The sequence below is a fragment of the Gobio gobio genome, assembly GCF_949357685.1.
Source record: "Gobio gobio genome assembly, chromosome: 21".
NCBI lineage: Eukaryota > Metazoa > Chordata > Actinopteri > Cypriniformes > Gobionidae > Gobio > Gobio gobio.
In genome coordinates this window covers 20,972,210-20,984,214 of record NC_137117.1, presented here as the reverse complement: position 1 = coordinate 20,984,214, position 12,005 = coordinate 20,972,210, and the positions used below count along the sequence as shown (strand labels likewise).

Genomic DNA, 12,005 nt, shown 5'->3' with positions numbered 1-12,005 from the left:
ATCTTACAAGTATTTAGGTGTGTACACAGACAAATCTCTTATGTGGGACACGCATGTTGACTGGGTGTGTAAAAGACTTCACCAAAGATTGTATTTTTTACGAAAACTGCGTTTTTATGGTGTCGATAAGAAAATCATGTTTCTCTTTTACCAGTCTGTATTAGAAAGTGTTATAAGATATGGCTTGTCTTCTTGGTTTGGTAATCTCTCTTTAAAATCTAAATAATCAAAAAATTAAAGATAATGTACATTGTTCGAACTGCGATGAAAGTGATTGGACTAAAAGACTATCCCAGTATTCAGTCTCTTTACCAGCAATGCACTCTAAATGAGGCAAAAAAGATTTTAAGTGATCCATCACATATACTTCATCCCTGTTATGATCTCTTACCCTCTGGAAGAAGGTATAGAGTTCTCCGCTATAAACAGAACAGGTTTAAAAATTATTTTGTGCCCGTCTCAATTAGATTGTTGAATATGGATAAGTGATGCTCTAGCTATTTTTCATGTGTATGGTATGTATTGTGTGAATTAATTATGGTGTACAATTTTTATAATGTATCATGAATGATTTTATAATGAATGACAATGGTGTAAAATCTTATAATGTATCAGGTTCTGCTCAATGCTGGCTATGAAGTCCATCTCAAATTTCCCTTCATGGGACAATAAAGTATATTTCATATTTCATTTCATTTCATATTTCATTTCATTTCATTTCAGATCAATATTAGGCATGGTAAAACATTGCGGTAAATTAAGAAAACGAGATTTAAACAATAAGACTAACTGTTGAGCTACATAACAATGATTAGTTTTCTGTCAATGAATATATCCAAACAGTTGCTCACCTGTCTAACACATAATATATTAAAGCGTCTTTAGTGTTTCCATGGTTTCTACAAAATAAAACCAGAAATCGAGGGTAACGCGGGTATGATGTCATTGATAGGCAACGCACGGAAACAGTCTGTGTCCTTGTTAAAATCGCTTATTTCTCTGGATTTAACATTCTTGGAAACATTTGGCATAATGTAAGTAACAACAAAATATATAACACTGTTCTAGTGGTTTTTGGATATTTTAATCCCAAAAAATCTTACATATTGTGCCTTTAATGGCTATAATTTTAAAGAAAGATAAAAATACTTTATAGTTAATTTCATATTAAATATTTGACTTTAAACATCTCTGAGGGAAATGACACGTCATGAAAGATGACATTCCACTGAAGACTATTTAAAAGTTGTATGAATCAATTATAAGAAGGTTGAAAGCTATATTAAAAGAAGCTTATGAAACACCTTAATAAAGAAATATCACCTATTTGTTTTGTCCAATCCCTATATGTACCTTGCAACTGTATAAGAACTGTACAAAAGAAATGCCTGACTGGCACCTGGAGATTAGAAACCATTTTAACAGTTCTTTGAATGATATTGTATATGTATGACAGTATGACAGGTGTTGGATGTTTTTAAACACACTGCATCTACAATCTATAAATCACAAAGAGCTCTACAACTTTTCCAATTATCTCCAGCTGAGATGTAGCACCTCTAGATTCATATCGCGATATAAAAGCCTGACAGCTCGGGGTGACGATCAATATGCCGTCAGGATGGATGACACTTCAAGGCTGCAGCCTTTGTTTTATTTTAGGTCGCAAAGCGATATGTTCTTTATCAAAAAACAACAGTCTGGACAGGAAAGGCTGACAGCTTCGTCTTTCAAACTGACTTGCCGCATAAATGGGATCCACAGCCCTTTTGAGAGGAGATAACCGTATCGAACGAAAGAGCCAGAGATTACAGCATCATTATGAACTGAGGTAGTTCCTTGTTTAATGAATCTTGTAATGAATTACACTAATAATTAGAGGGGAGATAGAGGAGCATACACGCTCTGGGCGAGGATTATTTAAGGAATTGCTTTGTTACTTATGCTAATTTAAGACACTTCAAGCTGACTTAATGAACATGTAATGTCCTTTATGAAGACAAATGAAGATGTCATTTTTGAGTTATATAGCAGTTGCTGTCATACCTGGTTTAGACAGAGGCATAGGTGGGGGGTAGTACTTTCTGGAAGGCTGAGAAGGGCTACAAGACAAGCAGAAAATTAAATTAGACATGCAAAAATAAAAAACTACAATATATCTGTATGCTGATTGAATCAGTACACCAAGGGCATAACCACAGAGTTAGGATTTTGGGAACATTTATTTCCTGCTACTTTATGCTGTAGAACAACTATACAATACTTTATGTTTTAATTACTTATTTTACTAGCATATTCATTGCAATAATTTAAAGGAATATTCTAGGTAAAACACAAATCAAACTCCATCAACAGCATTTGTGGCATGCTGTCAATGCGACTTGAGACAATTCACATTGAGCGAATTAAAGCAAATTCAAAATATTAATAACTACAATTATAGTATATAAATAATGTTAAAATAACACTAATATGACAAAAAAAAAAATCAACTCTTACGGCACTGTAAAAACTATAGAAAGAACCTATTAATCTGATATTTGACAATTCTAAAATGTCCTTTAACAAAGAGACCTATTTGAAAAGTCACCATCAATGTGGTTACATCCCTGAAATGTAAGATAATGCTTATCAAATATGTAAAACTGGACAACAGGCTGGTACCTGATCATGTCCTGTCCATGAATGTGCAGTGGGTGCTGTTGGTAATGGCCAAACACTTCAAATACAATTGGCTTGTTCTTTATGTACTCAATAAAGGACTCTGTCACCTCCACTGAGATCTGGATGTGAAAAAGCGAATAAATAAGTTGACAACACATTCAGATTTGTCTAAAGATGGGCAATAATTAAGCATAACTCTTTATACGCATCTAGCCTGATGAAATATTTTAATGAGAACTCTATTAAAGGGAAAGTTCACCCAAAAATGAAAATTAGCCCATGATTTACTCACCCTCAAGTCATCTGAGGTGTATATGACATTCTTCTTTCAGACGAATAAAATCTGAGTTATATTAAAAATGTTCTGGCTAATCCAAGCATTATAATAGCAGTAATAGTTGCTCTGTTTTTGAAGTCCATTAAAAAATGCATCTGTCTGTCAAATAACGTGCTCAACGTGACCTCGGGGTGTTAATAAAGGCCTTCTGAAGCGAATCGATGTGTTTGTGTAAGAAAAATATCCATATTTAAAAATGTATTTCATTTTTTTCTATGGGTCTGCATCAGCCGTCCCCGCGCCATCACTTCCGGCGAATAAGGTCAAAATACATGCAAAATACCGGCGCGATCATAGGTATATACATAGATTCCTCATTAGTGCCTGTGCGCGGATCAGACGAATGAGGCATCTACATGTATGTATGTATGTATGTATGTATGTATGTATGCATGTATGTGTGTATATATATATATATCTCTTTGATCGCAGCAATATTTTGACCTTCTTCACCGGAAGTTATGGCGCTGGGAATACTACATGACATTTGTCTGATAAGAGGGAAAAAAATAACAAATACGGTTCGGTTTCTAGCAGAAACCGATCGTTTCGTGTCTTAAGACACCAATGTGTCGCCACGAGCCGCATGGTTTAATAAGGATTCGTATTTCTATGTGTTTTTACTCTTATTGCTCTCATACTCTAAAATATCCCCATTGATATGCATTATACGACTATCACACTGCAACGGTTGGAGTTAAAAATCTTAATTTGTGTTCTACTGAAGAAACAAAGACACCTACATCTTGGATGCCCTGGGGGTAAGCAGATAAATATAAAAAATGTGTTTTTGGGTGAACTATCCCTTTAACAACTCTAGGGTGGTTATGTCACCATAATGTACATTCTCCTCCTTAAAACCTCATCCCTCAGGCTGCATTCAACACTTACATTCTGTACATGGTAAAAGCCCAGCGGGGCACCTTTGCCTGCGTTCTTCAGTGGCTCTGTGCTGAAAGCCTCATCGTGACGATGAAGAAAACTGTTGGCAGCATGAGACAGGATTACTGAGAGAAGCGTGAGAGTGCGTTTGCGTGGCTTATGTGAAGGTGTGTGTGTGTGTGCTCTGTCTGAATAAAGACCAATGAGACAGGAAAGAAGGGTTGCTATGGAGACCGGCTGACTCACTTGAATTGGCAGAAGATGTCTGCGTACTCGGGCGGGATGCTGCTCGCCTGCAGAACGGTGACGCGGAAAGTGAAAATACTGCCCACTTCCAGATGCTCTGCCAAAGCATCACCCAGTTTTGTGTCCATGTTCCCAAGCTTCAGGTCTTTTAGACACAAAACACATGCGTAAATAATATACATAATATTAGACTGTTTTATGTAAATGGTTTTCTACACAGTTAATGTGAAATTGTAGATTATAGTTTTTCTTGGGCATTCCCTATAATTGTTTTCTACTGTGTTGAACTAATTCCATAAAAAAGTAAGTAAAACTATCTAATCTAATTATATAAAAATAAATATTTATTGTAAAAAATGTAGGTTGATAGTTATTTGATATTAAAAAAACAACATCTATAAATATACTTTCATGGTCTTTGTATTACTGTTAAAACCTGCTAGAAGAATCTATTTTGTCCTAAAGCTTTCAGAATACTTAGGCAGTGTACATCGAATGTGATACACCGGAACACAACAGCATCGTCTGGATGTGTAAGCATTTCTTTTTACTCAGGGGTTCCACAGGGGGGTTGCCAGGGGTTGCCAGCTGTCCTGTGTATCCACACTCACCCATGTCATTTATTCTGTTCATCTCCTCTGAAGGGGTGATGAGCTCTGAACTTTGACCTTGACCTTCCACAATACGCAGCTCTTCCAAAGAGAGGCCAGAGCGGGTCATGACCACGGAGGAGAAATCACTCTGGATGGTGTTAGAGTAAAAGAGAGAGGGGGTAAAAAAAGAGGAAATAAAAAGACAAAGGCAGCGATATAATAAACAACTCAAACCTTGTACAAACTAGTACTAATGTAAAGCATGAGACAAGATACATTTTTAAACTTGAAATCCAATATCTTAGTATCAATCTAGACATGAATAGTCTTTTGTGAAAAAAACCTAGTTAAATGTTCTGAATAATATAATTAATATAATATAATAAAGTTTAAAAAAAAAAAAACTTTCTAAGGTGTGCAATTATTTTCAGGGAGACGCACCATAGGTCTTGACCATATCACTTCGCCAAATGATTTCAGTTATTTTAAATGGTCCTTACAGCCTACAAAAGCAAAAGAACCAAAACGACACTGACCAAGCAAATAAATATAGTAAACAATAGGATAAAAACGATAAATAATTTCCATGTTTTTGTCACAAAATTTACATTGTATTTTACATTGTATTTTTATGTATGGAAAGCTCTGAAAATGTTATCAGTAAAATAGATTTGCAACTTAAAAGCTACATGACATTTCTCACTAGCGATGTAATAACAGCACTGTTCTTGAAGCAGATAAACGTACAGTTTCACTATTAGTAAAGACGCTGCTGCCGAACACTTGAGCCGCACTGACTCACGATTTACACACGATTAATCTCTCTCTCTCTCTCTCTAAAACTAAGGACAAAAACAATGTCTTAAGGTGAGGTAACTGTAGTAAAGTGGAATAATTGACTCTGGTCCATTGAATTATTAGAAAATAATGCACACCCAAGGTGACTCTACTTTACGTTGTGGCCGCATTACCACCTCGAGTGTATACACACATGAATTGTGAATATTATACAGTAGGCTATATCTCGCATGAAAAAAACTTAGGATCACACAGTTGCCATCTTGGTAAATATTGGTAATATTCTAGTCATGTAAGTTCAAGCTCCTATCAACTTAAATAGACAAAGCCTGTAATCTTTAAAATTGTTTGTTCTGCTTTCTTTGCAAAAACATACACAAAATAAGCAATAAAATCATATAAAATGTTGCCCATTCAACTTAATCAAGGCTAATTAAAAACTCTATTTTTCGCATCTTGGGTTAGGGTTAGCGTTACATTTGTCAATATAGTGACTGACACTTTTAGGAAGGCAGGAATTCCTTTCCTACAGCTACCATATTAGGTATTGTGAATTCTCCCAATCTTTTTTCTACAAGTAGCCTATATCCTCCTATGTATGGGTATGTGTCATTTGTGGGGAGATATTTAGACAAATATTTTGCCACAATCTGGACTGACATGTACCTTTTTAAAATACTCATTGTCAAAGGAAATCTTAGCAGTGCCCGACTGACGAACACCAGATCCATAATCAGGAGCCTCTTCGTCTGCTACAAAAACACAAATACCAAGGAATAAGGACATACGCGTCACAGATCAGTTGAAAAACAACTTAATCAAGTGAATTACTGTTTATAAAGCACATCAGATTTATTATCAACTGTGCTTAATTAAATCTAAATTCATTAATATAGATCAGCGCTCACCAGCGATGGCTTGGACCCCCACTCGCAGGAATCCTCGCACATCTCCCTTCTCTGTAACTATAGCGACACGATGCACCAGAGGAACAGGGTACAGCAGGTTACTCAGGTACACGAAGGCTCTGGAGGAAAAAAGAACAGCAATTATAGCATCGCCCCGAGAGCCGTCGTCACCTGACTGTCTTATGCACGCACACGTTCAGAACATGTTAAAGAACCAAATTTATTAGTATGGAGGGTACAGGAGATGCACAGCTGAGCAGTGTTATGGACAGTGACTTCATTTCACTGCAGTGCCACAGGTTCATCTCCATTACCTTGATTAACACCATTGGATAATAATGGATATGATGTGTCAGACACTTTTACTAAGAGCAGACGCAAACAAAACACAGCACTAAACAACAAAAGACAGAAAACGTATCCTCCAACCTTGAAATTAAATGCCAGAGAAAAAGGACGACAAATAAATAATTCATACATTATGTTGTACGGACACAAAACAAAAAATAGAGAATATTTTATAGTTTCAGAGGCTAGGGGGCACACATAGTCTGAATTTCAGGAGCTGTTTGCAGTCAGAGAGCTCCTCCTCCTCCTCCCCCCGTGGGCAGCCTCAAGGCCAAGATGGAGGAGAGCTATCACTGTAGCGCATCAGTGACGCCACGATGACGCAGGTCCATTTGCGCCTCTGCATCCATCCAGACTATGTTGCCATCCTCCTCTATCCTTCTCTCTAGTACAACTGACTGATAAATAACAGCTCTTACTTTAGTACACTGAATGAATATTAAAATAAAAAGGAAAAAATACAGATAAAAATTAAATAAAAAGGAAATTGAAACAATTAAACAATGAAAACAATTATTAAACAAGTTACAAAAAATAAATTAGGACAGAAATTAGGGCTGTAAATCAAAAGGTTAACATGTTAAAGGATGTGATTAATGAAATGTGTTTTAATATACAGTTATTTTCTAAAGCCATTAGCACATTTATTTAATTTGACATTATTCAATTTGTATTTTTTTTGTGTGACTTCTAAAAACTCACAATTGTGAGCATTTGTTTCACAGTCAATGGAGAAAGACATTCTTTACGGATATTTTATTTATGAACCCAGACGGGATGTTTAACAAAGTTCATTTGCATTCTTGTAGGGTGAAATTTAATTACCATCGAGGCTAAGTGCAATATTACCCACAAGTAAAACACGTCACTCATAAAAATGTTAATGTGAACCCCAGCCAAGAACAAATGCAGCAGGCCGCTGGAAGAAACTGTGCATATGTTAGATTAAGCCTATAAAGTGCTGGGAAAGTGTATTGAATTATCGTACATTTGCATTCCTTTGCTTGTATTAGCAGTGCATTTTGAAACAGTTTGACCAGTTTTCTTGTCTTAAAAAATAAACTGAATGCTTTAACACATTTAAATTGATTGACAGCCCATTTAAAATAAATACAATGGATGAAAACAAACAAATGTGTGCTAATGTTTAGAGCACTAATGTTAAACCAAACCAGACAGATGGAGTTTAAATGTAGGCTGCGGAGAACTGGAGGAGGTATCTGGTATCGCCGTGTGAGCTGTTTCTCAGATCAGATCTGCTCTCACATGACTAGATAATTCAGTTTATTTTATTTTTAATGTATACAAATTATCTTTAGATCATGGAGCCCAATTAACAGCTGCACACTAAGCCACACAACTCTCTCCGTCTTTCTCTGTCACTCATTCTCTCTCTCCAGCCCTCATTTGTCAGGCTTCCCCCGAGCAGTGGTCACCACCAACCTGCCCACCAGGATGAACCATGGGGAACGGTCATAGAAGGGGTCCTGCCCATCACTGAAGATGTCAGAGCCCTCCTCGGTCCCAGCATCTGAGCTGGTGTCATCCACGAAAGCCTCATCATCCATAAAGTCCTCCATCTCGCTCTGCCTTTCGTCAGCCAGCTCGGTAATCTCAGAATCACTGGTGGAGAAGGTGGGCGAGGGCGTGCGGTCGGCCAGATGCTCGTTCACACAGCCGTGAAAAATAGGTGCGCTAAAAAAAGATGCGTGGGTAGGATGCAGGCACAACAACAGTTTACAGGATTACTTAAATGACCTACATTTAAGGGCCTTGCATGACTTGAGACATGCAATAGAAAACAATAGATATTGCAGGTACATGAATAATTAATTGCTAATTTTTTTACTTTATGTTAATACAATAAGCATTTAAATCTTAAAAAGAGATCATAGAAAATGTTCTAATCTTGATTATGGAAATAAAACATGGAAAAAATTAAAAACAAAAACCACATAATGAATTTAAACAAATTCTACAATGTATATAATGAGCACACAGAATCAAAAAACAATCTACATATGAAATGAAGGTGATGTTAATATTTAATAGTAATAAATGGATAAAAAACAGTGCATTTAAAAAAAAATAAACACTACACCAGCAAACAGCAAAACAAGCACATAATGATTAGGAAAACAATGCAAATCAAACACACAAAAAATAATATGAATAAAAAGGATGAAGAGAAAATGAACAGTGTAAATGACTAAACAAAGATGTCATAAATGATTTATGAGTTCCCTCTTCACTAAGAGAGCAAATGTAACAAGTTCTCGCTCTCATACAAACACACATAAACAAACACACTCTGTTTTAACTGAGAAACATGTAAAAGGTTGGTGAAGAACTGAATTTAACAGCATTTGAAAAACCTTCTCTAGGCACATTTGCAGGAAATATTATACAAAGAATTAGGGGTGCAACGGATAAAAAAACTCAGGGTTCGGATCATATTGTGGTTTTTGAGTCACGGATCAGATCATTTTTCGGATCTGAGGGGGTTGGGGGGTTGTGACAATTGTAACCTTGCTATAAATGAAACAGATTAATCTTCGTTAAAGCTGTGTTTTGTTGTTTGATTAACATTAATGACACCAGCAGGTATTTATAGGATGCTGTCACTTTAAGAACGAATGCGTCAATATACTGATAAAGATCCGATTTCTTTCTGAACGGTTTACGTTCATTTAAAATATAAATGACGTGTTTATGAGAATACTTGTCGCGACAGGTATTTTGAGATAATTTTGTGTGTATGTGTCCATTTAAGCTCAAGGAGGCGTGAAAGAGAACTGAATTCTGTGTTTGAGCGCTGTCTGAAACAGGGCAACCGCACCGGGCCCTGCGGTGAACAGAACGAGGGGGTGTACCTCGTTTGCTACCTCGCACTGGGCTGTGCAAGAGTAAATGAGTTCTGTTCTTGCTCTTGAATGGTTTAAAATCACTTGAATGTTTAAATTGCCATTGCTTAGAAATGTGCAAATGATAAGCTTTCACTCAATGATGGTTGAACTAATCCATGAATCACATGCATATCGAACCATAAGGGCCTGGTCCATACGGATCGTGGATCAACTAAGGTCCGTTACACCCCTAAAAGAACTGGTCTCTGTTAACATGCTCAATCATATCTCAAGTCACAGGAACAAGGTTAAATGATTAGCGTACCTCCCAACCAGCTTGAACCAATGGAAGCGATCATAGAATGGGTCACTGCCGGTCAAAGCACCCTCCCCATCCTCACCCTGATTGGACGAGGCCATCTCACCTGCACGGTCATACATTTCTCGCATCTGGTCCAGCCTCTGCCTGGAAGAGCATGAAAAATCAACATCTCATGCTGGTGAATCGTGTTCTCTCTTTTAAAAATGTAAATAAACTATTACAATGTCTACATTAAAGCCTTTTCGACTGGTAATTGGTTTACATGGGAACATGAGGTAATGTCAGCAGGTGCCAGTGTTGTCTACAAAGAAGATGTGTTTTTGTCCGACTACCCAAGAGAAAATTCCGGGCCATTAGGTGCTATTTATCTCAAAGCAAATTGTCATCTTGATGGAGGAATTGGCTCAAAAGTCATTTGGGGATCCTCTTATTTGACACATGGCACAGTAGAGAGAATTTGGGTATTTGGCACAATAAGAGACTTGTTTCAGAGAATTAAACGTAATATTAACTACATAAATAAAAATACACTGGTTAAAATTTTAAAATAGGCCATTATGCATATAAGGTTGGATGTCATGTTGCAATATGGTCATGTGACTGGCCACATGAGAAGCAAACCGAGTTCTTTGAATGACAGAACTCCTTTGATCCCAGTGAATTAATATCATGGGTTTTGAAAGGAGTCATGCAAATGTTCTGTTATGTCACCCTGAGGAACAATTAGACTAAAAATCACTACAAATAAAAAAATAAAATAAAATAAAAATAACATTTAATTTTAGGATTTGTAAATGGATTGGTTCCAAAAAATAATTGCACAAGAACCAAAGGATTTCTGTTAGCAGAACTTTGTATTTCACAGGGCGGTTGGCAGCCTGAAGCTTACTTGAGCTTCTCCAGGGACCAGTAGTGAGTGGCTCCATTCTTTAAGTCTTGAACCTCCACTGCAACTACCGTTCGAGGGAAAGGCCTAGCATCACGCTCTTTCTCCGGTTCTGGAGGCAGCAGCTCCGGGGGCAGCGGAGAGTAGAGGGTGTCCGTGAGCAAGACGAACTGAAACTGGACCTAAAAATAGATATAAAAAAATAGACATAAGGTCATCAACAAGGATGAAAGCTGTGAGCTGATGACTGTAAGATTGAAGGTTCAGACCTAATTTTTGGCAAGTGGAAAGTGAAGCAATGCAACAAAGCTAAAAATAGCACAAGATTTCCAATCGCTGATAAAAAACAAATGTATCACCCCTGCCCCCACTAAAGCTATAAATACAAAGTAAGAGCGCATGATAAACCAGAAGAGAAATGTTTCTACACAGCAGGGGTCTTTATGAGGTTATACTCATAGGAATTGAAAAAAAGATAAATAAACAAACAAAAGTAGAGCAGTTGACAGAAAAGAACGGATGAAACTGTATGCGTGTGCTCTTTTTAAGATTAAGGAGCCAAATGTTGAAAGCTGACACATGGGTAATAAGTAAAGCAACAGAGATCTGTCTGTGAATATGTAAATACAGCAGAATGGACTGGTAAGCTGCCATCAGAATGACAAACTCAATCAAAATCTTATCTTGCGGCACCTTTGGAAGTATGGTGAGGCACCCTGGGTGAGAAACACTGCAATAGACTCACCGTTTAGCTGCTATGCCGAATCTTGCTGTTTTTTCAGTGTTTCACACCATGCCAAGTTAAAAATAGTTCATTGTTTCAATGATTGACACATTTTCACATGACACCTGTCATCTGTGTGCTGTACCTTTTTCTTGAGCTCCACACTGATGGCATTGGCTTCTTTGAGGTATACAGCATTGCCCCACAGCTGGTCTCTGAGGGAGGTGAACTGGTGGTATCTCCACTTCCTGAAAGCCCACTGGGCCAGCTCGTACTCATGCTGGGTCCAGGGCACTGCAATACCGGAACAATAGTCAAACATGGCAGAGCATACAGTATGTGGTTGTAATTTTGCCAAGCAGGACATCCTTATTGTACCTGAAACAACATTCAATCCATCAGACTATAGAGATAGGGAAGGGTGTAGGGGCTTAACAACCTATTATCTATT

At 37.2% G+C, this 12,005-nt stretch overlaps 1 protein-coding gene across 1 annotated transcript in view; it reads right to left on the bottom strand.

The window, feature by feature from the left end:
- The window catches only part of kif1b (kinesin family member 1B), a 79,943-nt gene that overhangs the window by 12,188 nt on the left and 55,750 nt on the right, over positions 1 to 12,005 (bottom strand). The window contains 11 exon segments of the mRNA XM_079802424.1: positions 2,047 to 2,102; positions 2,665 to 2,783; positions 3,893 to 3,983; positions 4,130 to 4,274; positions 4,741 to 4,870; positions 6,187 to 6,272; positions 6,429 to 6,547; positions 8,220 to 8,471; positions 9,948 to 10,088; positions 10,834 to 11,012; positions 11,700 to 11,848. Coding sequence (XP_079658550.1) covers positions 2,047 to 2,102; positions 2,665 to 2,783; positions 3,893 to 3,983; positions 4,130 to 4,274; positions 4,741 to 4,870; positions 6,187 to 6,272; positions 6,429 to 6,547; positions 8,220 to 8,471; positions 9,948 to 10,088; positions 10,834 to 11,012; positions 11,700 to 11,848 — 1,467 coding nt within the window.